The sequence below is a fragment of the Melanerpes formicivorus genome, unplaced genomic scaffold, assembly GCF_026170545.1.
Source record: "Melanerpes formicivorus ecotype bairdi unplaced genomic scaffold, bMelFor1.0.p_v2 SCAF_35, whole genome shotgun sequence".
In the NCBI taxonomy this organism is placed as follows: domain Eukaryota; kingdom Metazoa; phylum Chordata; class Aves; order Piciformes; family Picidae; genus Melanerpes; species Melanerpes formicivorus.
Window position 1 is genome coordinate 8,065,700 of NW_027142387.1, and position 24,836 is coordinate 8,090,535.

At 44.2% G+C, this 24,836-nt stretch overlaps 1 protein-coding gene and 1 non-coding gene across 2 annotated transcripts; one reads left to right on the top strand and one right to left on the bottom strand.

Moving 5' to 3' along the window:
- Window positions 1-5,500: 5,500 nt before the first annotated feature.
- On the bottom strand, window positions 5,501-24,196 carry ASNS (asparagine synthetase (glutamine-hydrolyzing)). The gene is made up of 12 exons (XM_068157075.1): window positions 24,098-24,196; window positions 22,296-22,575; window positions 20,023-20,260; window positions 17,464-17,649; window positions 17,057-17,158; window positions 15,233-15,360; window positions 14,108-14,234; window positions 12,462-12,568; window positions 11,660-11,760; window positions 10,077-10,158; window positions 9,169-9,324; window positions 5,501-7,884 (listed from the first exon to the last, which is right to left on the bottom strand). Exons 2-12 carry the CDS (start codon window positions 22,542-22,544, stop codon window positions 7,675-7,677), a joined length of 1,686 nt encoding a protein of 561 aa, XP_068013176.1. The 5' UTR covers window positions 22,545-22,575; window positions 24,098-24,196; the 3' UTR covers window positions 5,501-7,674.
- TRNAS-AGA (transfer RNA serine (anticodon AGA)) lies at window positions 9,657-9,738 on the top strand. Its single transcript has one exon. It is a non-coding gene; the product is annotated as a tRNA-Ser (tRNA).
- Window positions 24,197-24,836: the final 640 nt, after the last annotated feature.

A 24,836-nucleotide genomic window follows, 5' to 3' on the forward strand; every position in this document is an offset into this window, starting at 1 on the left:
CCTGTTCCAGTATTTCACCACTCTTATTGTAAAGAACTTCCCCCTGATGTCCAACCTAAATCTCCCCTGCTCCAGTTTCAAACCATTGCCCCTCATCCTATTACTACAAGCCCTTCTAAACAATCTTTCCACAGCCTTCCTGCAGGTCCCTTTCAGGCATTGAAATGCTGCTCTAAGGTCTTTGCAGAGCCTTCTCTTCTCCAGGCTAATAGCCCCAATTCTTTCAGCCTGTCCCCACAGGAGAAGTGCTCCAACCCTCTGATCATCTTTGCGGCCCTCCTCTGGATCCACTAAAGCAGGTCCATGTCTCTCTTGTATTGGCTTCCTATAGCACCAACTCAGGCTGGAGGCATGAGTGGGACCATCAAACCTCACCAAAGTTGGGCAGAAGACAGCACCTCAGAACATGGTCGGGAAATAGAACATAATGAGCCCCGATGTCCACAGCTGGCAACCTGTTTACCCACAGCATATCTTCCTCATGCTTCCTTATCAACCTGATTTCAGCTTGAGGAAACAATCAAACCTTCCTGCCCTGCCCTGCCAGGCTGCCAAAGGAGTTCCAATTAGTGTCAATTGGGATAATAGCTCTATTTGCATTTTGAAGCTATTATTAGCAAGTTGTCAGTCAGCCAGTAATTTGTATCACTTTGGTATAATGAGTATTTAAATATTTAAAAGAGAATGTTCATTCCTTTCTACCACCCCCTTCCTCTTTTTTTTTTGTGTGCTAAAATAATAATGGTTTTAATCAAAAGTAATTTGGATTAATATACATTTTGGTCCAGGTGTTAAGAGTAGTCTTAAAGAGCAGTGGTGAGAGATGTTAAGTAATAAGGGTTTATTAATATAGACAACCACATCCATCCTCACCAGAGGCAGAAATGGGAGGCTGGTTTTGCAGCCAGAGCATTCTGACCCTCCTCATGATTATATTGCAGGAATTAAGGTGATTTCCAATAATTTTATGTACCTGGGATTATAATTCTTTAAAGGACATTACAAAGGCTTGTAGTGATAGGACAAGGGGCAATGGCTTTGAACTAGAGAAGAGCAGATTTAGATTGGATGTTAGGAACAGGTTCTTTACCACAAAGGTGGTGGAACAATTGAACAGGTTGCCCAGGATGTAGTTGAGGCCCCAGCCCTGGAGACACTCAAGGTGAGGCTTGACAGGGCTCTGGGCAACCTGATCTAGTTGAGGATGCTCCTGCTTACTGCAGAGGGGGTTGGACTAGATGACCTTTGGAGGTCCCTTCCAACCCAAACCATTCCGTGATTCCTAATTAAGTACCCTGTACCACAAAAAAAACCCCCTTGTTTCTTTCCAAGGTTTGAATCTAGATGCTCAGTCTGCTGCTGTTCATCATCACACAGATCTCACAAAACATCTGGACTGGCCATTTACATAGATGGCAATTTACAGATATATTTAGATTATTCTTTTGAGAAGAAAGCATAAGTATGGCCTTTGTGATGTGCATCTAAAACTTCCTGGTAGGACTCATAGTGTTCTCCCTGTATTACTGTCTGAAATCCTTTGACCCACATGATAATCATGACACAAAAAATCCCAAACCAAACAAAAAACAAAACAAAACAACAACAACAAAACAAGCACAAAACCCCACACCACCCCAAACTTCAGAAGCAAAACTAGCATTCTTCATTACCCACCCCAGTATTATCTTCCACCTTTGCTAGATCTGGCGTTTTATACCTGTTGGAACTCACACTTCTTACAGAATCGTGGAACAATGTGGGTTGGAAAGGACCTTCAAGATCATCTAGTTCCAGCCCACTGCTATAGGCAGGGACACCTCCTACTCAACCTGCTTGCTCAATGTCCCATCAAACCTGGCTTTGAGCACTTCCAGGCTTGAAGTCTCCACAGCTTCTCTGGACAACCTGTCCCAATGCCTCACCACCCTTCACAGGGAAAAATTTCTCCCTCATGTCCAATCTCAATTGAGCTTCTGCCAGTTTGAAGCCATTACTCTTTGTCCTGTCACTCAACCCCTTTGTCAGAATTCCCTCTCTAGCTCTCCTGGAGGCTCCTTTCAAATACTGGAATGCTACTCTGAAGTCTCCCTGAAGGCTTAATTATTCTCAAACTGAGTATTGAATGTCTTCAATACTAACACATTCAGCTATTGCCTTCTCACCTGCAGCACCAGCATGAGAAACTCTGCACAGTATCTCGTGAGCAAGATCAAATAAACACTTTCTTTTTCTGCTTGGCTTTATCCTTGTTCTAATCTCGTACTTATTAAATTCCCTGCTACAAAACTCAGACACAAATCGCACCGACAAGTCTATGTGAAGGAAGAGGCTAAAAGCAGCAGGAGAGCAGGATGGAGGGCAGGAGTTTTCCCCAAGGATGAAGAGCGCATTTGTGCTGACATGCTGCCAGTGGCTGCCATCTGCTGGCTAGAAAAAGAAAAGGTAAAGTTTAAAGAGAAGGAGGGAAAAGTAAAATAAAATAAAAAATCATCCCCCAAAGCAAACCTCTTGCAGACACTGACACACTCTTTGTGACCTGCCGGAGGGGAGATGTCTCCCTGTCGGTTTCCATGGACAGTTCGAGGGGCAATGACAGGAGGCTTCAGAGCACCAATAGTCCCAAGCTGCTCACATGGGAGAAATATGGACTCAAGGGTATTGCCAGCTTCCTGTGTTGTAGCTCATGGGTCACTTGAAAACCAAACCAGAGTACACAGGGCAGCAAAAGCTGGCTGCCCAGCTAGTTGTCTCCTATTGGAAAAGTTTCCAGGCAACTGCAGTGTGCCCAGGCAGCCAAGAGGGCCAATGGCATCCTGGCCTGCATCAGGAACAGAGTGGCCAGCAGGAGCAGGGAGGTCATTCTGCCCCTGTACACTGCACTGGTTAGGCCACACCTCGAGCACTGTGTCCAGTTCTGGGCCCCTCAGTTTAGGAAGGATGTTGACTTGCTGGAGTGTGTCCAGAGAAGGGCAACAAAGTTGGTGAGGGGCCTGGAGCACAAGCCCTATGAGGAGAGGCTGAGGGAGCTGGGGTTGCTTAGCCTGGAGAAAAGGAGGCTTAGGGGTGACCTTATCACTCTCTACAACTATCTGAAGGCGGATGTTGGTCTCTTCTCCCAGGCAGCCAGTACAAGAACAAAAGGACACAGTCTCAGGCTGCACCAGGGGAGGTTCAGGTTGGATGTTAGGAAGAAGTTCTATACAGAGAGAGTGATTGCCAATTGGAATGGGCTGCCTGAGAAGGTGGTGGAGTCACTGTCCTTGGAGGTGTTCAGGAGGTGACTTGATGGGGTGCTTGGTGCCATGATTTAGTTGTTTAGGTGGGTTGGATTGGTTGATGGGTTGGACGTGATGATTTTGAAGGTCTCTTCCAACCTGATTTGGTTTATTCTAAATAAACATGGTTTGGTTTATTCTAAATAAACTAAAAAGATGGAAAGTGGTACTATGGAGAGGGGTGGCTGAAGTGCCCACAAATGGATCTTGGAAAGCAGCAGCAACAAACTTAGCTTGTGTGTCATCTCCCTACCCCCCCTGCAAGATACCACAGCATCATGAACCACTTCTCTGCTTCATTCTCTTCAGGCCCTTCTCTCCTTCCTCAAGCTTTGTAAATGAAAACAAAACAAAACAAACAAACAAAACCACCAACAACAAAAAAACCTAAACCACCAAACATATTTACATCAATAACAATGATTAAGTTTAAATCAAAATGTAAATGTGCATTACCTGCACTCAGGAGCAGACTCATTTAACTCCTTCAACAACAACTCTCTTATTTATGAGTCAGACATTAGGTCTGTCAGAACATAAGGTTGAAGTTCACCCCTCCAGAGCTTCTGTACTTTGATAATTTTACTTTTAACCACCATTTACCTTATTTCACATTAGTTCTGAGTGGACCCAGACCTCTGAAATTTGAATTAAAACACTCATTAAGGAATTAGCTTCCACAGCAAGACAAACACCAGTTCCTACAACCTGGTTTTCTAGAAGGCTTTTTTTTTTTCCATTCTTGGTGAAGACATTTAAATACACATCACCTTATATATGTTCATCAAATGACATTCCCTACACCAAAGGTCCTTGATAAGACACTCTTCAAATTCTCCTAAGCATAACATGCAGCTGCTTTTACACTTCCCTGTGATTTTAAACACAGTTGCAAACATTTTGTTTCATTTCAAACCATGACATCCAAAAATCTCTGCCTAGCAGGTCAAAGGTCCCCAAGGCGGCACCAGGGGAGGTTTAGGTTGGACATTAAGAAAAAGTTTTTCCATGAGAGTGTTGTCAAGACCTGGAACAGGCTGCCCAGGGAAGTGGTGGAGTCCCCATCCTTGGAGGGATTGAAAAGCCAAGTGGACACAGTAACGAGGGACATGGTTGAAAGGCTCTGCATAGGGACCTCGACAGACTGGACAGATGGGCAGAGTCCAATGGGATGGCATTCAACAAGTCCAAGTGCCGAGTGCTGCACTTTGGCTACGGCAATCCCATGCAGAGCTACAGCCTGGGGTTGGAGTGGCCGGAGAGCTCCCAAACAGAGAGGGACCTGGGGGTGCTGATCGACAGCCGCCTAAGCATGAGCCAGCAGTGTGCCCAGGTGGCCAAGAGGGCCAATGGCATCCTGGCCTGCATTAGGAATAGTGTGGCCAGCAGGAGCAGGGAAGTCATTCTGCCCCTGTACTCTGCTTTGGTTAGACCTGCACCTTGAGTACTGTGTCCAGTTCTGGGCCCCTCAGTTTAAGAAGGACATTGAGACACTTGAATGTGTCCAGAGAAGGGCAACAAGGCTGGGGAGAGGCCTTGAGCACAAGCCCTATGAGGAGAGGCTGAGGGAGCTGGGATTGTTTAGCCTGGAGGAGGTTCAGGGGTGACCTCATTGCCCTTTACAACTACCTGAAAGGTGGTTGTAGCCAGGAAGGGGTTGGCCTCTTCTCCCAGGCAACCAGCACCAGAACAAGAGGACACAGTCTCAAGCTGCGCCAGGGGAGGTTTAGACTCGAGGTGAGGAGAAAGTTCTTCACCGAGCGAGTCATTCGGCATTGGAATGTGCTGCCCAGGGAGGTGGTGGAGCCACCGTCCCTGCAGGTGTTCAAGAGGAGATTGGACGTGGCACTTGGTGCCATGGTCTAGTCATGGGGTCTGTGTTGATAGGTTGGACTCGATGATCCTCGAGGTCCTTTCCAACCTTTGTTACACTGTGATGGTTTAGTGGTGACCTGGCAGTGGTGAATCAATGGCTGGACTTGATCTGAAAGGTCTCTTCCAACCAAAACAATCCCATGACTGTACAGCATTAAATCCTGTCAAGTGCTCCCCAGTTCTTACATGCTGGTTTGTACTGGGGAGCTGCCCTTGAGAGCCACTGACAGGGACACTTGGATGTGGACATGGTCAGTATCATACCACACAAACCAATTAACTGGAGGTTAAAATAGCAGGTAGGGTTTATTCAAAAGATGAAGAGCATCGGTGTCACTGGGGTGGTCTCTCTGGGATATAAAAGTTTATTTCTCCTTCCTCAGAAAAAGATTGCAGTGAAAACATAATTTAATAATTTAACCAATCCAAAGCAAAAAAAAAACCCCACAAACAATTAATAAAACCCAATCAATACCCCCCTACCACTATTTTATCCACTGCAAGAACCCTACAGGTTGGAAGGCTGCTCTTGGGTCTCCCTGGAACCTTCTGTTCTCCAGGCTGAACAACCCCAGCTCCCTCAGCCTGTCCTCACAGCAGAGGTGTTCCAGCCCTCTTGATGGTTTTTGTGGCCCTCCTCTGGACCTGTTCCTCTCAGGTCCATGTTGTTATGTGCAAGTTCACATCGGGATGTGGCCACTAACGGCCATAGCTGGACAGCTCATGAGGTCTGTGGTACCACCAAGGGGTTTCAGGAAGGTTTCTGAAATAAAGATTCAAACACAGAATTTGGGGAAGTAATAAATAATCAGTTTATGAAGATTTTAAACCAGAATTGCTTATATTTTGTCTTTTAAATAACAATTGGCTTTGGTTTCCTAGTCAAGATGGACAATAACCTAGACTTGTCTTCATGCAAAGCATGATGCTAACTAATCAAGTCAATCTGCAGCTCAGTTATATTTCTTGACCATCTTTATGTTTAAGTTACCTTTAAAACTGCCCCCTTGTGCCCAAGTAGTCAATAAAAAGTTGTCCTGGGTAAAAAGTCATGTGTCCTTCAGTAGATCACTAGAAGTTCTTGTGTTCCTGAAGAAGCTTTTGCTTTTTTTCTTTCTTTCTCCATTTTTTTTCCAAGCAGGTTGTCTCATCCCATTGTCCTCAGCAAAACTTTTTCCTGAATAAATCTAGGGGTAACAGGGTTGGTTCTCCATACAGCTGACCACGTGTAGTTGAGCCATCACCAACACTCCACCTTCCCATCACACAGGTGGAAAGACTCTCACAAGAAGTGGAAAATCCCTTAAAATACTTAAGTCATGCAACTCCCAGACTGACACAAATCACCCAGTTATTACTCTGTTTGCAAGAGTAATAAATACATACTAAAACTGAAGCCCTTGACTTAGAAACAAAGACTTAACTTGGCTTCTATTGTCCGTTCTGCTCTTTGGTAACAGTCCCAGTATCTCCAGACATTTATAAGAATTGCACCCAGCCAACTGGTGGCTTCCCAGTAACAACTAAGATTTCCTTTCATTTCATTAACACTCAGCCCCAGCCTTATAAACTCCAGTAAGCAACTCTGCATAGCTATGAACACCTGAAGACCTTTTGAAAACCAGATCAAGGTTCTCAGGAATGTTTCAGAGCAGAGTTATAGAGACAGACAATCCAAATCAAACAGCCAGGAACACAAATCCATACCATGAGGGGAGTGACACACTGGAACAGGTTGCCCAGGGAGGTCGTTGGGGCCCCATCCCTGAAGATATTCAAGGTGAGGCTCAACATGGTTCTGGGCAACCTGATCTAGCAGAGGATGCCCCTGCTTACTGCAGAGGGGGTTGGACTAGCTGACCTTTAGAGGTCCCTTCCAACCCAGACCATTCTATGGTTCTATGAAATCTCTAATGAGAGTCCAATCCCTCTTAGCTCAGAGGGTCTGCAGCAGTTTCCATCATTTTGCCTTATTCAAGTCCTCAAAACAGAGCTCATATTAAAATATATTAAATGACTGCAAGGCAAATGAATACAATCAAAGTCACATAAGGAGCAGAGCTGCCAAAATAAGGTAGTTTCTTGTCCAGAAAGATATTTTCCCCTCAATTACAAACTTCTGGTACAGCAGGATGAAATTTTAACAGTACAATAACCACAGAAAGCTCTTATTTCCAATAGCATTGTCAAAATGCACCTTAAAGATCATTTAGGCTTTAGGTTTGCATAATTTATTTGTGTTTTGTTATTTTTTTCCTTTTTCCTCCCCCCCTTTTTGTTTTCTTTTTAATGTGTGGGGTTTTTCCCCCCTTTCTTTTTCTGTTTTGGTTTATTTGGGTTTTTTTTTGATTGGTTGGTTCTCTTTTGCAGTTGGGTGTTTTGTTTGCTTGTGGTGGGGTTTTTTTTGTTTGGGTTTTTTTTTTTATGGTGGTTGCCTTTTTTTCTTTTGCTTTTTTTTTTTGAAGCAGAGTGCATGCAAATTGCTTGCAGCACTTCTGTTTGGGGGGATCATTTCACCAGCCTATTCTTGGGCAGCAGACTTGTAATGTTTCAAGGTTCGAGCAGAAGGATCAGTAGCTTTAACCCATCTTGGCATCCAGTAGTGAGGCAACCAGTTGCTTCTCCCTGAGTAGTGTTTCTCAAAGATCTGGCGGTAGTAGTAACTTTCTTTTGTTCTTGGAGGATTGAAAGGGTATTTCTCTGATGCCTTTTCCAGCAGAAGGTCATCAACCTATAGAAAGAAGCAAAACTCCAGTTAAGCTGCAAGTACATTCAAACTTTTACAAGGCAATTTGCTGCAAGTTGAAGATGTACAAAGATCATCAACCACTGAATGTCCACAGGATTTAAAGTAAAAAGTCTCTTCTGGAGGCAGAGGTTTCTAACAAGTGAATCTTTGTCATAGGGTCCCTTAATCTTTAGGAAAACATAACTATATTCCCAGTGCTGTTAATATTTCTCTCTGTATTATACGTGGAGCCCATTTCTCTTTGGGCTCCATCATCTTTGTTAGGAAGTTCATAAAAACTTCTTTCCTATCCCTCTCTTTGCTGTGAGCCAGTAGGAACAACTTAAAGCAGTCTTTTTGTCATGTTAAGTAGCTTCCTGGATGGTTTTTTTCAGCTCACAGCTTGTTCTGAACAAAAGATCTGGGATGCAGAGTCAGGGACACCTGTGGTTGCTAAGTTGGCTAAGAAAGGGAAGATGAATAGTTAACACCAGTTGAGGCAATTTCTACAGCAGCTTCCACTGCCAACACACTAACTCTTCACAGCCATGAAATAAACTTGCCCCTGCCACACCAATGCTCAGTACAGGTGGCACAACACTGTTGCCTTCCTTGCCTGTAGATATACAGAAAGCAAAATGAAAACAAGCAGTTGGTGACAGAACACACAAACACCTGTACCCAGGTTTGACTATACACATTTCTGTGTAACATATCTCTGGTGTAAATTGAGTGCTATTCCTTTCTCTTGATGATTAAACCACCCCTGTACACCACAGGTATTATCCTTTGTCCAGAGCCAGAATGCTGTAAGTCTTCACAGGTTAGTAATGCAAGCAGAAAGGGCTTACCTAGGTATGGCTGGGTTAAAAAACAACAACAAATGACAAACAACAAAGGGCATTACAAAGCCATTACGCTGTTACTCAGCTGCAGACTAAGGTCATGTAAGTGCCTTCAGCTGAAGCAGCTGCTTTGTGTGAAACCCCAAAATTGTGTTTACAACACAATCTAATTTACAATCCAGATATCTAAATGATGTTACTTTCCTTCAACAGTCACTTCTGTCAGGATCTGGCATTTCTTTGTGTCTAGGATTTCAAATGCCTTTAACCAACTCAGATACATAGAAGACCACTGACTAAACTTCATCTTGCTACTCCATCATGAAGCTCAAGTTACTTGTCACATCCAGATTTAGTCTTCCAACTATGTGAGCTGCCTCTCCTTGGCAGCCATATCTATTACACCTATATGTGAAAGAAAAAAAAGAAAGTGGTTTTGTACCTGTTGATCAATATAGTCCTGAAGAATAGAAAACCAGGATTTCTTTACTGAGGCTATGCCATCACTGAAAGCTTCTTTAGGTCTCCAGAGTATTTCTTTGGGGAGCAAATTGGAATCTTCAAAGGACTGTCTTAAAAGGTATTTTTCAATTCCATTCTGTTTGCAGAACAAACAACAACATTGTGAGTCACAGGAACTGCAGTGCAAAGACCTGACTTTAAACATCTAAAAGATGGTTTCCTTTCAGACAGTCTGAAGATAAAAGGCTTCCCACTAGCACCAATAATTCAGTAAAATATTTAAGAGCATGTTTGACTTTAGGTAGAGAACTTCACCACTGAATTCAGTAGAATAGAATAGAATAGAATAGAATAGAATAGAATAGAATAGAATAGAATAGAATAGAATAGAATAGAATAGAATAGAATAGAGCAGAGCAGAGCAGAGCAGAGCAGAGCAGAGCAGAGCAGAGCAGGTTGGAAGCACAGGTAGTTGTGGCCGAGTGGTGAAGGCGATGGACTAGAAATCCATTGGGGTTTCCCCGCGCAGGTTCGAATCCTGCCAACTACGCAGGGGGGGCAGCTCTCTTTTTCCCCCTCAGGTGGCTCAGTTGGTAGTGCATCAGACCCTTAATGGGAAGGTCGTGTGTTCAAGAGACCCTCAAGATCATTGTGTCCAACCTATCATCCAACACCATCTAATCAACTAAACCATGGCACCAAGCACCCCATCATCCAGATCATCAGTAAAGATATCGAACAGGATGGGGCCCAGCACTGATCCCTGGGGGACACCACTAGTACCTGGCTGCCAGCTGGATGTGGCACCATTCACCATTTGGTGATGCTTAGGACAAGTATCAGTGAATCTGTAAGCCCACACTTGGGTCCCACCCCATTTTTACGCACCTTTGGGACTCGCAGCTCTGCTGGTAGGGATAAATAATAGGAAGTAAACCGATGATCCAAAAATGGGACTCTTAGTTCAAGACTAAACAGGGGAAACAAATACAAAAGACATTGAATCAATCCAACAGCAATCTACTTACAAATTCACAGAATGGTTTAGGTTGGAAGGGACCTCAGAGATCATCTACTCCAACCTCTCCAACATGGGCAGGGCCTCCCAGCTAGACTTGGCTGCTCAAGGCCCCATCCAACCTGGCCATGAACAACCCCAGGAAGGAGGCATCTACAACTTCCTTGGGCAACCTATTCCAGACTCCCACCACCCTCATACTAAAGAACTTGTTCCTAATATTCAGTCTGAACCTACTCTCAGCTTAAAACCATTCCCTCTTTGTCCTATTGCTAGGAAACCCTTATGAAAACTCCATCTCCAGCCTTCCCGTACAATCCCTTCAGGTATTGGAAGACAGCTCTAAAGTACCCCTGGAGTCTTCTCTTCTCTGGAGTGAGCAACCCTAGGTCCCTCAGCATGGGTAGTAAGCAGCATTCCATAACAGTTATGCTTTCCCTGTCTTTCACATACACACAAGGTGTTCTGGTTCTATTCAGAAGTTTCACTTAAATATTCACAACTATCTGCAAGCAATGAATCAATTTGGAAAGCAAAGTGTATGGCCTGCACAGATTCAATAAAGATATCAAGGATTTATGATGCCATCTGCTGGACAGCTGCTACTGCAGTGGATTCAAAGACTATTTAGAGTCCTTCTGGGTTTGCAACAACTATTGTTCCAAGTAAGCAGAAGCACATTTAAAAAGAAAATAAACCCTGTTGCCCTCAGAGAACTAATGAGGTGCTCACTGGGATTTGCATCAGCATTTGTGAAGATGCATCTGTGAAGGATTTCTGCTGTCACTGCTGAAATCCACATTTGTTTTCAAGAAACAATGAAAAGGAACCCATGGGGACACTATGAATCTGCACCATCTGCATAAGTTCTGTCCCACACCAGTGGCATATATAAAACCCCTGCCCAAGCAGGATCACCTAGGGCAGGTTGCACAGGAACACATCCAAATGAGTCTTGAAAGTCTCCAGAGAATGATACTTCACAACCTATCTGGGCACCCTGTTCCAGTGCTCTGTCACCCTTAAAGTAAAGAAGTTTTTCTTCATGTTGAGGTGGTACCTCCTGTGCTCCAGTTTGTATCCAGTGTCCCTTGTCCCATCCCAGGACACCACTGAAAAAAGCCTGGCCCCTTCTTCTTTACACTCACCCTTCAGATACTTATAAACATTAATAAGATCTCCTCTCAGCCTTCTCTTTTCCAAACTAAACAGGATACAGAACTCAAGCAGAGCACAGGGTGCACTCTATTTGCTAATATGATCATCCTGGAGTAGTTTAAACCCAGACAGCATGAATAAAATTATCCTACATCACGATATGCTCAATCACTTAATTCAAACAGTAACAAGTTAACAGTGAATGCTGCAATTTCCTCAACAGCAGCAGAACTTTTTAAAGAGCTTTTTGGGGTTTTAAATACCACAAGTTCCCAACATCCAAAGATTGTTTTACCCATGTGCTGCAGTGGTTCTGTCTGCACGGAGGACATCAAACAGGTAGAGCTCCTTCAGGAGCCTCTCACTTTCTTCTGCAGCTTCCTCAGGAGATGGTGCCTGTAACCAGACATAGGTATGTAGCACATAGACATAATGCAGCTGCACTGCAAGAACCAGCATTTGCTGCTCTGTGCTTCAGTTGCAGTCATCACAGAGTGATCTCAGAAATAACAAAAGCTACATACAGTAAATAAATCTCAGGAAGGTGAATAAATTAACCCCCTAGGATTTTCACAGAATCATACAATTGTCAGGGTTGGAAGGGACCTCAAGGATCATCTAGTTCCAACCCCCCGACCACAGGCATGGACACCCTCCACTAGATCAGGCTGCCCAGAGCCGCCACCACCAGCCTGGCCTTAAAAAATTCCAGGGATGGGGATTCCACCACCTTGCTGGGCAACCTGTCGCAGTGTCTCACCAGCCTCTTGGTTAATAACTTCTTCCTAATGTCTAATCTAAGTCTCCCCTCCTCTAGCTTAGATTCATTCCTCAGTCCTATCACTAACCAACATCCTAAGAAGTCCCTCACCAGCTTTCTCGTAGGCTCCCTTCAGATACTGGAAGGCCACAATAAGGCCTCCTTGGAGCCTCCTCTTCTCCAAACTCAACAACCCCAACTCTACCTCAGGGGGCCTCAAACAAATCCATGGCTGTGACAACTCGCAAGCATCACACCTTGAAGTCTCCATAGGTTTTTTCCCACTGAAGGGGAGAATGAGCTGCTGAGTAGCTTTCTGTATAGAGAATACATTTACCTTGTGAAAATATATATATCCTTGTGTCAGCTCATCTGATCCTTCTCCGGAAAAAATGACCACACTGTCCGTTTTTTTCCGTATATATTTGGAGACAAGATACATACCTTAAAAAAAAATAAAATAGATGAAGGTATTAAAATATAGCTACACATATGCATCATATATATATGATGCTACAAACAGCTAACAGTTTTGGATCTAGCAGTTTACAAGTGTCTCTCCTGTATTACTTTCTTCTGTAGCAAACAACTGCAATACGCTATCACAACATCTCATTGTCATTCAAAGCCACCGACAGCTGCACTAAGAGCTGCAAATGACTCCAGACTCTGTGCTTAATGCTTAGCCCTCAAAATATCAGAAAGATGTCTTTCTGTGATCCTGGGAATGCAGGAGAATTCACGTGGGAACACAAGGAGGAGTTGTTCTGACTCAGTTTGAAATTAAGCCTATGATTAACTCCTGCACAGTCCTTTTGAGCTTTGCAGAACAAAACTCCCAGCAAAAGTTGCTGTCACCGTGGGTTCAACTTGATGAAGTCTTTTCTCCCCTCCCCCAGTTATTTAAATTTTATATAATTATTTATTAACCAGAATTAAGCCTTGCCTTCATTGCATCTTTCCAAACAATATCAGAGACCTTAACAAAAGGGTTTTAATTCATTATTTTCTCACACTAAGAAGCTGCTGAAAGGTGGCTTTGTTGTTTTTCTCAAAGGAACACAGTATTTCTCATCGCAAAAATCTTACCTTCATGTACCAAAATCCCACACAGGCACCTGGGTTGTCACAACTGTGTTGCCTATTTGGCTTCCTAACTTTAAAACAATGTTTTAGGCTGATGCAAGATGAAGTAGGTGAAATGTTGCAGCTGGCATTTGCACAGAAGGTTGCACTGGCTTAAGATTTTTCAATCTTAGGAGGTTGGCAACCCTTTATAAGAAATGCCTGGTGGCTTCCTTAGTTTCTCAGAATCAAACATACATTACAAGAAGTCTACCTGGCTTGAGTACACATAGAAAGTGACAAGAAATAGTTCACTTTACTATTAAAATGATGCAAGGGTAATCGTAATCATTTGGCTATCATAACATTGAATACCTCAGATAAGCTGTAAATTTTCCCCCTTCTTCCAAGGTTCACACTTATCAGAAGGGAAAAGCTACACCTGTAGATCTAGTTTCTTTCTCATATAACTTGTTCTACATCCCAAAGCCTCAGGAACAGCTCTTTACAACTGTTTTGTACAAGCAGTGGCTTTGAAACTGATAACTGGTTTTGGCTTGGTGTGGTATCACAGACAAGACAGGATAGGACATGGGAAAATGGACACAGATTAGAACCAGAAGGTTTGAGCTAAACATAAGAAAGAACTTCAATATTTTGAGGGTGTCAGAGCACTGGGGCAGGCTGCCCAGAGAAGCTGTGGAGTCTGCTGTAGCAGTGCAATTGGACTAGATGATCTCCAGATGTCCCTTCTAACCCCTACCACTCTGATTGTGTGAAAACTGAGGAGCAGAACTTGGGAGTACCAATTCCTAGGTTCTGTGAGAGCTACAGGATCTAGTAAGATGACTCCATGATTTTACATAAGATTTTATCAGGGTTAGATAAAGCAAAGATTTCTATGAACACAACTCTTACCAATTGAAGCTCTCACTGTTGTTATGTCATAGGTTTCCAAGGAGAAGATAACATCCTCTATTGCCTGAATTCCCTCTTCAGAATTAAATATGACTTCATGATGTTCACTGCCTATATGTGCTGCCACCTGTTTGGAAAAGGTCACAACTATTTATTGCTTTTCAATTAAAACACTTTTTAAACATAGCCTGTGTTTAAAACACACAAATTGAATGACAGCATCAGCTCCTTTCTGCCCCAGTGAGAATTCAATGATGTTAGGCCAAAAAGGATGACACTGTAGCAGCCCCTCTGACTTGCATTCAGAGAGAACAGTCTCACTAATTACAGTATTCAATCAATGATTACATTGGACCATCCAGTTGCTTGCCCAAAGCATAACTGAATCTGGAGAGGCTCCAGGTATTTGTGCTAACGACAAAAAGCAGCTCAAAAGCCATGACAGGCTGGATACCTGAAAGGGTACCCCAAATGCCAATCAGTTTGTACAAGGCTCTCAATTCAATAAACTAACAACTAACTTAAAATATTTAACATGTACACAAATGCCATAAGCATAGGAACCACAGCATGGAGATTTACCCTGAAACTCAGAGGCAGAACTGAAATCACCCTGAAGCATTGTCCTTTGGGTTAACAATGCAATGGCAGTCTGCTGTGAAAACCTTCCAAAAGCAAGACAAAAGAAGTATGGCTCAATTATCTCTTTCTGAAGATTTAACTAAGCAGCAAATGTTGTACTAAATGGTTTACAGCAAACTGATCTTACATCATAGCTGTACATAGAGTCTCAAGCTGCGCCAGGGGAGGTTTAGAATCGAGGTGAGGAGGGAGTTCTTCACCCAGCGAGTCATTCGTCATTGGAACGTGCTGCCCAGGGAGGTGGTGGAGTCACCATCCCTGGAGGTGTTCAAGAGGAGATTGGACGTGGCACTTGGTGCCATGGTCTAGTCATGGGGTCTGTGTTGATAGGTTGGACTCAATGATCCTCAAGGTCTCTTCCAACCTTTGTGATACTGTGATGAATGTTTGGTATTGCTATCATAGTGTGAAGCTAGCACCATTACTATGCACCATGTAACACTCAGCAGCTCAGAACAAACCAAGAGCAACATTTTACTGTACCTTTCTGGCAGCCAGTAAGTCAGGACTGTTTTCCATTCCAATTGCAAAGGTTTGTAATGGATAAGTGATATTCATTTCTTTCATCAGTTTCAGAAGAACAGCTGCAACTAAACTGGAATCTAATCCCCCTGCCAAAAAAAAAGTTAAGTATTTGATTTGTTTTTTGTCTCCTCTTAGGGACATCAAACCTAAATAGTGGAATCACATGAGTGGGCTTCATTTTTAAGCCCTGTGAACCCAAGATACTTCTTGTACAAGTCCACATTTGTCTTAGAATAGGATAAACCAGGTTGGAAGAGACCTTCAAGATCATCGTGTCCAACCCATCAACCAATCCAACCCACCCAAACAGCTAACCCATGGCACCAAGCACCCCATCAAGTCTCCTCCTGAAAACCTCCAGTGATGGCGACTCCACCACCTCCCCAGGCAGCCCATTCCAAAGGGCAATCACTCTTTCTGTATAGAACTTCTTCCTAACATCCAACCTAAACCTTCCCTGGCACAGCCTGAGACTGTGTCCTCTTGTTCTGGTACTGGCTGTCTGGGAGAAGAGACCAACATCCGCCTGTCTACAACCTCCCTTCAGGTAGTTGTAGAGAGTGATAAGGTCACCCCTGAGTCTCCTCTTCTCCAGGCTAAGCAACCCCAGCTCCCTCAGTCTCTCCTCATAGGGCTTATGTTCCAAACCCCTCACCAACTTTGTTGCCCTTCTCTGGACTCGTTCCAGCAAGTCAACATCCTTCCTAAACTGAGGGGCCCAGAACTGAACACAGTACTCGAGGTGTGGCCTAACCAGTGCAGTGTACAGGGGCAGAATGACCTCCCTGCTCCTGCTGGCCACACTGTTCCTGATGCAGGCCAGGATGCCATTGGCCCTCTTGGCTGCCTGGGCACACTGCAGGCTCATGTTCAGCCTACCATCAACCAGCACCCCTAGGTCCCTCTCTGCCTGGCTGCTTTCCAGCCACTCTGACCCCAGCCTGTAGCACTGCATGGGGTTGTTGTGGCCGATGTGCAGAACCCGGCACTTGGATGTGTTAAATCTCATGCCCTTGGACTCTGCCCATCTGTCCAGCCTGTCGAGGTCTCTCTGCAGAGCCTCTCTACCTTCCAGCAGATTAACTCCTGCCCCCAGCTTGGTGTCATCAGCAAATTTACTGATGATGGACTCAATGCCCTCATCCAGATCATCAATAATTTGCCTTTGCTTAACAAGACAATCAGGCAACTGTAGAGAAATGAGGACGCACACAGAGAGAGGGGATCCTGCAGCATGGAAAAGAGAAAGCCCCAGGGAGACTTTACAGCAACTTTGAAGGGAGCCTCCAGGAGAGAGACTTTTTACAAACACATGGAATGACAGAAGAAAAGGTAATGGCTTCACACTGGAGTAGACTAGATTAAGATTAGCCATCAGGAAGAAATTATTCCCTGTGAGGGTGATGAGGACTGGAATAGGTTATAATAATTATGTTTTCTTTTTAGAGACCAACTTAAGCATAAGTCTTATACATTTAAGCACATACAAGGTGATTTTTTAACAGGAAAATTACATTTCTTTCCTCTGAGTATTTTTAACTGTCCATTTTTAGCTCAGTATCTCAACAAACCTACATGCCAGCCCAGAGTAAGCTTTAAAAGCCTAAGACTTACAAGACATTTGTAAACTAAGAATCTTTAATCACAAATGAAGAAGTTCTCTGCTCTAAATGAAGATTTGGGGTACACCACAGCAGAGCAGCCAGTATACTTCTAACTAGCATAGGATTAGCAAAAAGGAGATAAAATAGGGAATAATCATTGTGATTTTTTGCTGCTTACCTGACAGAAGACAACCAATCCTCCTGTGAGCCATCAAACGTTTTCTAACAGCATTTTCAAACAGAATACGGATGTTGCTCTTCACTGTTTCAAGATCAAAGCCTGACCAGAAAAGAAAAGTACAGAGAAAAAAAATAAATCCAACAAGTGTTATTTAGACCTTGCTGGATTATGCTCCTAAGAAACAAAAGACATCTGTCTCCATTTCCCTTGACAGTTTGCAAGTTCATCTTTGTATATGGCTACCTACAAACTGTTCTCAAATCCCTACATTATGAAGGTTCTTCCAGAGTTTGTTTTTCCCTTTAAATGTCACTTTTTCAAACCAATCAATACAAATTTCATATTAAAAGATTCTTATATTTTCACTTGAATCAGAAGAAGGTGCCAGTGCTTTGCTGGATTACCTGAAGGCAGAGCTTCCACTGTGTCACACGCAGCATGGAGTGGCTCATCTCTATAGCTATGAAATTTTACCAGTTCCACTGATGCAACCTTGCCAGAAGGCTTTAAATCCAACACTTCATAATGACCTGGCAGAAACGGTTCCACTTTAGAAGACAAGGATGTCGAATGCTTTAAGTTGATAAGTCCTACAGGTAAAATGGGGGGGAAAAATACCAAGTAAGTCACTTTCTGAGCTAGGATGTTATAGCTCACCTCTGTCTTAAAAGTATAAATAAAATTTTCTCCAAGTTCTAAATTTGGTATTAAAAATAAGCATCATTTTGAGTCACAGCCTGTCCTGGTTAGAGCATGATTCTTCTTGACAGTTGCACACACAGTTCTGAGCCATCTCGAGCTGATGCAGATAGTAGAAAAAGGAAGCCAGCAAGTTTTACTGATTGCCAAGTAGCAATTTAAGCCCTGTGAGCATTAAAAGCACTTCTCTAATTGACTACATGATGTCCAGGTCAAGGTTTAACATGCATAGGAGAATTCAAATGCCAATTAACAACTGATTTTGTGTTTAAAACTAAGTCTAGTCAAGCTAATGAAGAGTTTGTAGTAAAAAGATACCACTGGAGTGACAGCTTAATTGACATTGATTTAGTGATTTCATAACTCATCAGTTCCAGACTAATATCTCCCACAGCTACTAAATACCAGGAATCAGACTTATAGCCAAAACTCATTTCCATTCCTCTTGTGAAAGAGGAAGTTATGCACCTGCTGATCATCAGGATGCCCTGTGAGGAACTCCACAAAAAAGATACTGAACTGTGGTACCATGGGGACTGGTAATTCACTGTGGTTACAGGATACAGTCCCTAAGAAGCAGAGATGGCACAGCTCTAGTTCACAGTACTACTATCACAGGAATTAGCCTACACTGGAGCCAGATAATTAAACTGATATATTCCCACCTCAAATACTGGGTCTGTTTCTGGTGTACCCATCATAAGGACACAGATCTGTTAGAGCAAGTCCATAGGAGGACCACAAAGATGATCCAAGTCCTGGAACACCTCTGCTATGAGGATAGGCTGAGGAAGTTGGGATTATTCAGGCTAGAGTCCAGGGGGACCTTGGAGCTGCCTTTCAATCCTACAGGAAGGCGGGAGAAGGACTTTTCATAAGGGTTTCCTAGCAAGAGGACAAGGGGAATGGTTTCAAGCTAAAGGAGAGTAGGTTCAGACTGGATCTTAGGAAGAAGTTCTCCAGTATAAGGGTGGTGACACTCTGGAATAGGTTGCCCAGGGAGGTTGTGTATGCCTCCTCCCTGGGGCTGTTCAAGGCCGGAGGTTGGATCACAGTATCACCAAGGTTGGAAGAGACCTCAAAGATCACAGAGTCCAACCTGTCACCACAGACCTCATGACTAGACCATGGCACCAAGTGCCACGTCCAATCCCCTCTTGAACACCTCCAGGGACAGTGACTCCACCACCTCCCTGGGCAGCACATTCCAAAGGCTAACAACTCTCTCGGTGAAGAACTTTCTCCTCACCTCAAGCCTAAACTTCCCCTGGTGCAGCTTGAGACTGTGTCCCCTTGTTCTGGTTCTGGTTGCTAGAGAGAAAAGACCAACCCCTTCCTGGCTACAACCACCTTTCAGGTAGTTGTAGAGAGCAATGAGGTCACCCCTGAGCCTCCTCTTCTCCAGGCTAAACAATCCCAGCTCCCTCAGCCTCTCCTCATAGGCCTTGGACAATCAAGTCTAGTTGAGAGGCATCCCAGCCCACAGTGGGGAGGCTGGAGTAGACGATCTCTGAGGTTCCTTTCAACCTAAGGCATTCTATGATAAATGGAGGAAACAAGTAACTGTGAAAATCAATTGTAGTCAAAGTGTATTTTAGACAAACTCCCTTTTGGTACTGTTTGGATTTGTTTATGCAAGTGCCAAGACTAGAGATAATTACTTAAAGAAACAAAAAGCAGTGGATGTGTCACCTCAAAGGAAAAAACAACTGCCATCAAATAAAAGGTGTCACCACAGAAATTACCCCAAACTGCAGGAAGTGCCAGTAGGGCTTTAAAATTCTTGCCTTTTACTGATTTGCAGCTCATGTGGCATCATTTACCAGTTCAACACCAAGCATCAGGAACAAATTCCAATACAATTTATTGTAGCATAAATCTAGCCTAACTCTATGGGTTACATTTAGCTGGGGGAACATAAAACATCTTGAGCTCAATATTCTTATGATGACAGAATTATAAAATTAAATAATGATGATACATCTGTAAAATCATAAATAGTTATAAAATTAAATAAGCAAGTTCTTTCAGAGCTACTAAGGACAAATGAACGTCTTAGAGGTTTAGTATCTGTAGGGCTTTTTAATGATGCATAGTTCTTAGATTACTAAACAGATTTACTAAATAAATAAATAAATTACTAAATGTATTTATTACTGAACTTACAGCTCACTTTCTTTTGATACTAAAAAGAAAAGCCTGAGAAAGAAGTCTCCAACAGCAATACCTACGATTATTTAGGCACTAAGCGCAACTGGGATTACCTTTTGCCTCAGAACAGACACCCAAAAATCCGTCATCAGTCAGCACCTTAAAGAGTGGCCTGACTCCATAGGTATCTCTTGCCAGAAAGACTTTTCTGTTTGCAGTATCCAGCAGGATGAAAGCAAAGACACCATCCAGCATAGATGCTGTTTGTTCTATTCCTCCTCTGTTGTAAAGATGAAGGATAACCTCACCATCCACTAATGTCTGATATTCAAATCCAAACTGCTTCTGCAACTAAGAAAATACAAAGATAAACATGTAGGATCATTTGCAAACGTTGACATGAATTGAAAAAGCACCATTCATGTAATTGATTAATAAGATCATAGATCAAAAGTTACAGAAACATTTCTGCTAAAGAAGGAAATGATTCTTTTGGTCTCAAAATATCCAGGATCATCTCTCAGACAATGTACATGGCTCTACAGTCTTCAGCAATTCACATGAGAGCAAGATTTCAGGGATCCACTTCTGAGGATATTGAAATGTAAACCCATGGCCCTGGTGCCCAGAAGGACCAAGTCTCTACATCTCCCACAGAGAAATGACAGAAGCTGGCAGTCACTGTTTCTAATAAAAACACCACCACAGCTCCACAGAGGACCAGAAATGCAGACATTATTTATTGTAGTCTCAAATCATTTATGTAGTCACTGCAATTCCTCACTGTTATTTTTAATGCACAGAGAATTTCCTTCTGCCTCATCTTTCTCCATTCCTCAAACTAACCTACTCACTCTGTCTAGACAGCTGGAGTGGGGGAGGAAGAAATCAGCTGTCAGACTTAAGTCACACCAAATATTCTCCATGTTCTTGTGGTGCTACTCTCCAAATCCTTTCAAATATCTACCAGAGAGGAAAGGAAGGGGTTTTGGTAAAACAAACAAACCAAGAACTACACAAAACTAATTCTTTAGAATTTTAAATAAACTTCTTTGGGTTTACTTGTTATTTATGGGGCAAGGTCATGGATCAAACTGAGTCAGTATTAAAATAATTAAGCCATCGCCCTAAACAAGAAGCCAGTTTCACCAGTAATGCTTTCCTAGGGACTGTTCAGCCACCAGCCTGCAAGAAAAAGCTCTTCATAAAGACAGATCATGTCATAAGAAAAACTGAACAAATTCCTGCAGATGGCAATAAAAGCTTTGCAAAATTAAAGTCCCTTCGGGATTTTGTGTGTAGCACAACTGAGAGTAATTCTTACTGCTTTCAACAGCTGAAAAACCACAATGCAAAACACAACAAGTGTTACAGACTGTTGGTACAACGCATTTCACACATGCTGTAGGGCACAGTGTATGTCACACCTTTCAAACAGCCAGATACTGAAAACTGGGGAGGAAAAAAAGAGGAAAAATCCCCAGCCTATGCAGTCCAATTCCCAATAACATTATTGATGTCACTGACATAACTAACAAGACTTTAAAAAAGGTGAGTTTAGCAGTACTAAAGCACCTCAGATTATTTATACATATATACATAAAACTTTTAAACATTCAATTTCAACATGATTCAGAAACAGTCATAATTGTCAGATGCTTTGTACCCCAAATTTGGATGATCTGGATCACTTCTCTTTACAAGTGTGCCTGAGGCACACAGAGGACATTCAGCAGCACTATCACACGAACAGGGACACTCAGACAATTTTAGGGTTCCTGCTTGTTTTGTGCCCAAAAGACTTATTTAGGTAGTTCTCAAAACCCTTTCAAATCATCTGCCTGAAGCCGCAGACACCCAAGGACTTTGCTGCCACACTAGAATCATCTCCCTAGTGCTTTCTGCTTTTATGTAAATACATAAGCATGCATGCTACGCATTTATGTAAGTGATATTGCTAATCCTGATTGATATGCAGTAATAAAATGCAACACTCAGCAGCTTGGAAAATGACCTACAGGAAGAGGAAGACAATCTAAAAGCATTTGCATCCCAAAGAGTGAAAAAGGTGAGAAAGAGGCAAGAAAGAGGCTTGGAATTCCCATCCTCCAAGAGATAAGGAAGAATGCACCTTTAAGCTGATCAAAAGTGAAGATACAAATTCTTGTTGCCTTTCTCAGGCGATTTCTCAGTATTACAGGCTAAGCTAAACCACCACTGAATCACAGACCGTTGAGGTAATTTACTTCCTTTTAAATCCTAGTTATTTGGTAACTTCAAATTTTTTTCCTGATATTCTAGTCTGCCATGTTATAAACATTTTCTGAGCACCTGCCAGGTGGAAATCAAAAGAAAACAGAATGTCCTATATCTATACAAGGCTTACTTGTTTGAAATTGTAGATTTCTCCATTGTAACACAGCCACAGATAGGGGAATTTCTTCACCCGGATGGGCTGCATACCATATAACTGATCAACAACTGCCAGGCGGTGGAAACCAAAACAACAGTTGGTGAAGCCATTGACGTTCTCAAAGCGGAACGCATCAGGACCTCTGTGTGCTATCTTCATGGCACTTAGACACTGCACAGAAAGGCATTCATCGCTCCCAAACAGAGCCCAGATACCACACATCGTGAGGCTGTTGAGCTACCTGAAGGAGAACCTGTTTGAGAAAGACAGCAACATTATATTAACAGTTTGCACAGGAAGGTGGTGGAAAGCCGTGATTCCTGGAGACATTCAACATCAGGCTTGATGGGGCACTGAGCAAGCTGATCTAATTGGGGACATTCCTGCTTACTGCAGGGGAGCTGGGAGTAGATGACCTTAAAGGGTCCCTTCCAACCCAATGCATTCTATGATTCTATAAGTAAAAGCTAAACCCTAGAAAACAGAGATAGCAATCACTCAGCTATCACGAGGACTGACCAAGAAAAGAGTAGACCTTACTAACATGGGGTAAAACTCAGTTTTCCCAAAGCACAATAAACAACCTTTGGGCAGCAAGAAACTAATCTTAACTTCACCTTCAGGCACATCAAGGTTGTCTATGAGATATATATATATAATTTTTTTTTTTTTTTCAAACTGGGCATCAGGTATGATCTGTAGAATCACAGAATTGTTTCAGTTGGAGAAGAGCTCCTCTTGCATCCACTCAACACCACTATGCCCACTAAACCGTGTCCCAAAAGGCCGTATCTACAAGCTTTTTCTAACACCTCCAGGGATGGTGACTCCACCACCTCCCTGGGCAGCCTGTTCCAATGCCTGACCACTCTTGCAGGAAAGAAATTTTTCCTCATCTCCAACCTAAACCTCCCCTGGCACAATTTCAGGCCATTTCCTTGAATGAACGGCAGAAACGTGACCAGTCCTTTCAGTCTGAGGTCTTTCAGTAGGGAAAGGAGGCTTATCAGAAAAACAGGCTTTTTATCAAGGCCTGTAGCGACAGGACAAGGGGAAACGATTTCGAACTGGAAGGTGGATTTAAGCTGGACTTCCCCAGCACAATGCGCGGGCCAGATAAGAAAGGTGTGGAGGGAGCGGTGTTGTGCTCCCCTTGGCATGCCTCCTGCAGCCCCCGTGGCTCTCTAAACCCTAGCTAATGGCAGAGATGGGCTGAAGCTGTGACCTACAAGTCAAATGATGGCTCTGGGGACCTCGGCCCCGGGCTGCCATTTGGGTTAGGGTTCAGAGAACCACAACGCACAGCCTCAGGGACACTGGGGCTGCAGAAGGCACTGCACCGACATTGCTATCCCCCAGCTTTTCTCAGCTGGATAGGCGACAGCGCTGTGAACCTCAGCACATGGATCCGGGCTCTCCCACCACCTGGGGCCACTCCGCCTGCCTCGGTCTCCGGCACGCTTCCAATGAGCGACTGCAGACAGCTGGGTAGGTTCCCTCCGCGCACGCCCAGTATCCCCAGGCCCCTCCACGCGGCCACCCCTTCCTCCCGGGGCCGCAGCACTCCCGGGCCTGCCGCCCCCTCACCCACAAGCCGGGGAAGGCGCGGAGGCGGCGGGAGGCCGGTGCGGCGGCCAGCTCTCCGTGAAGGCCGCCTGGCACGACTTCGTTCAGCCCCTGGGCCCTCCAGCCCTGCTGCACCCTCCCCCTCTCCCGCCGCCACTGCCGACCCTGCTCGGCTCGGCCCAGAACCGCCGCCCGCTGCGGTGCCTTACCCCGTCGTGGCTGTAGGCGCAGGGAAAAGCACCGTCCTCGCCGCGGCGGGGGATGAGGAAGGCGGCTCCGGGCGGTGCCGGCTCCTCCCCTGCCCCCAGAAGCTGCTGTTGAAACCCGCCGCTAAGTTTCATCATGCATCTCCCCGCCCCTCCGGCCAGGGCAGGCGAGGGGACCTGCCTGCGCCCCGGGCTGGCGGGACCAGGTGAGCCCGGCCCGGGCCACGCCACTCCTCTGCCTTTCCCCTGCACCTCTGCCTTTCCCCTGCACCTCTGCCTTTCCCCTGCACCTCTGCCTTTCCCCTGCACCTCTGCCTTTCCCCTGCACCTCTGCCTTTCCCCTGCACCTCTGCCTTTCCCCTGCACCTCTGCCTTTCCCCTGCACCTCTGCCTTTCCCCTGCACCTCTGCCTTTCCCCTGCACCTCTGCCTTTCCCCTGCACCTCTGCCTTTCCCCGCACCTCTTCCCGGCAGGCCCCCGTGGCAGGGCAAGAGCTACTTTCCCTGAAGGGCTGTGGAGAAAAACGTGTACCACTGGGCATTGCTGGCCTCCTCAGGGCAGCTCGCAGCCATGGGACAGGCTTGTCCCTGCAAATCTGCCTTGTATCTTGTCAAATGTGTTGTCCAGTTACTGCGTGTGCTTGCCTCGAAACTGCTTTAATTGATTTGAGAGCGCGCTCCTGCAAAGCTTACACCTTTGGAACTGTTTCCTGAGGGTTTGGGATTTTGCTATGCAGAACTTG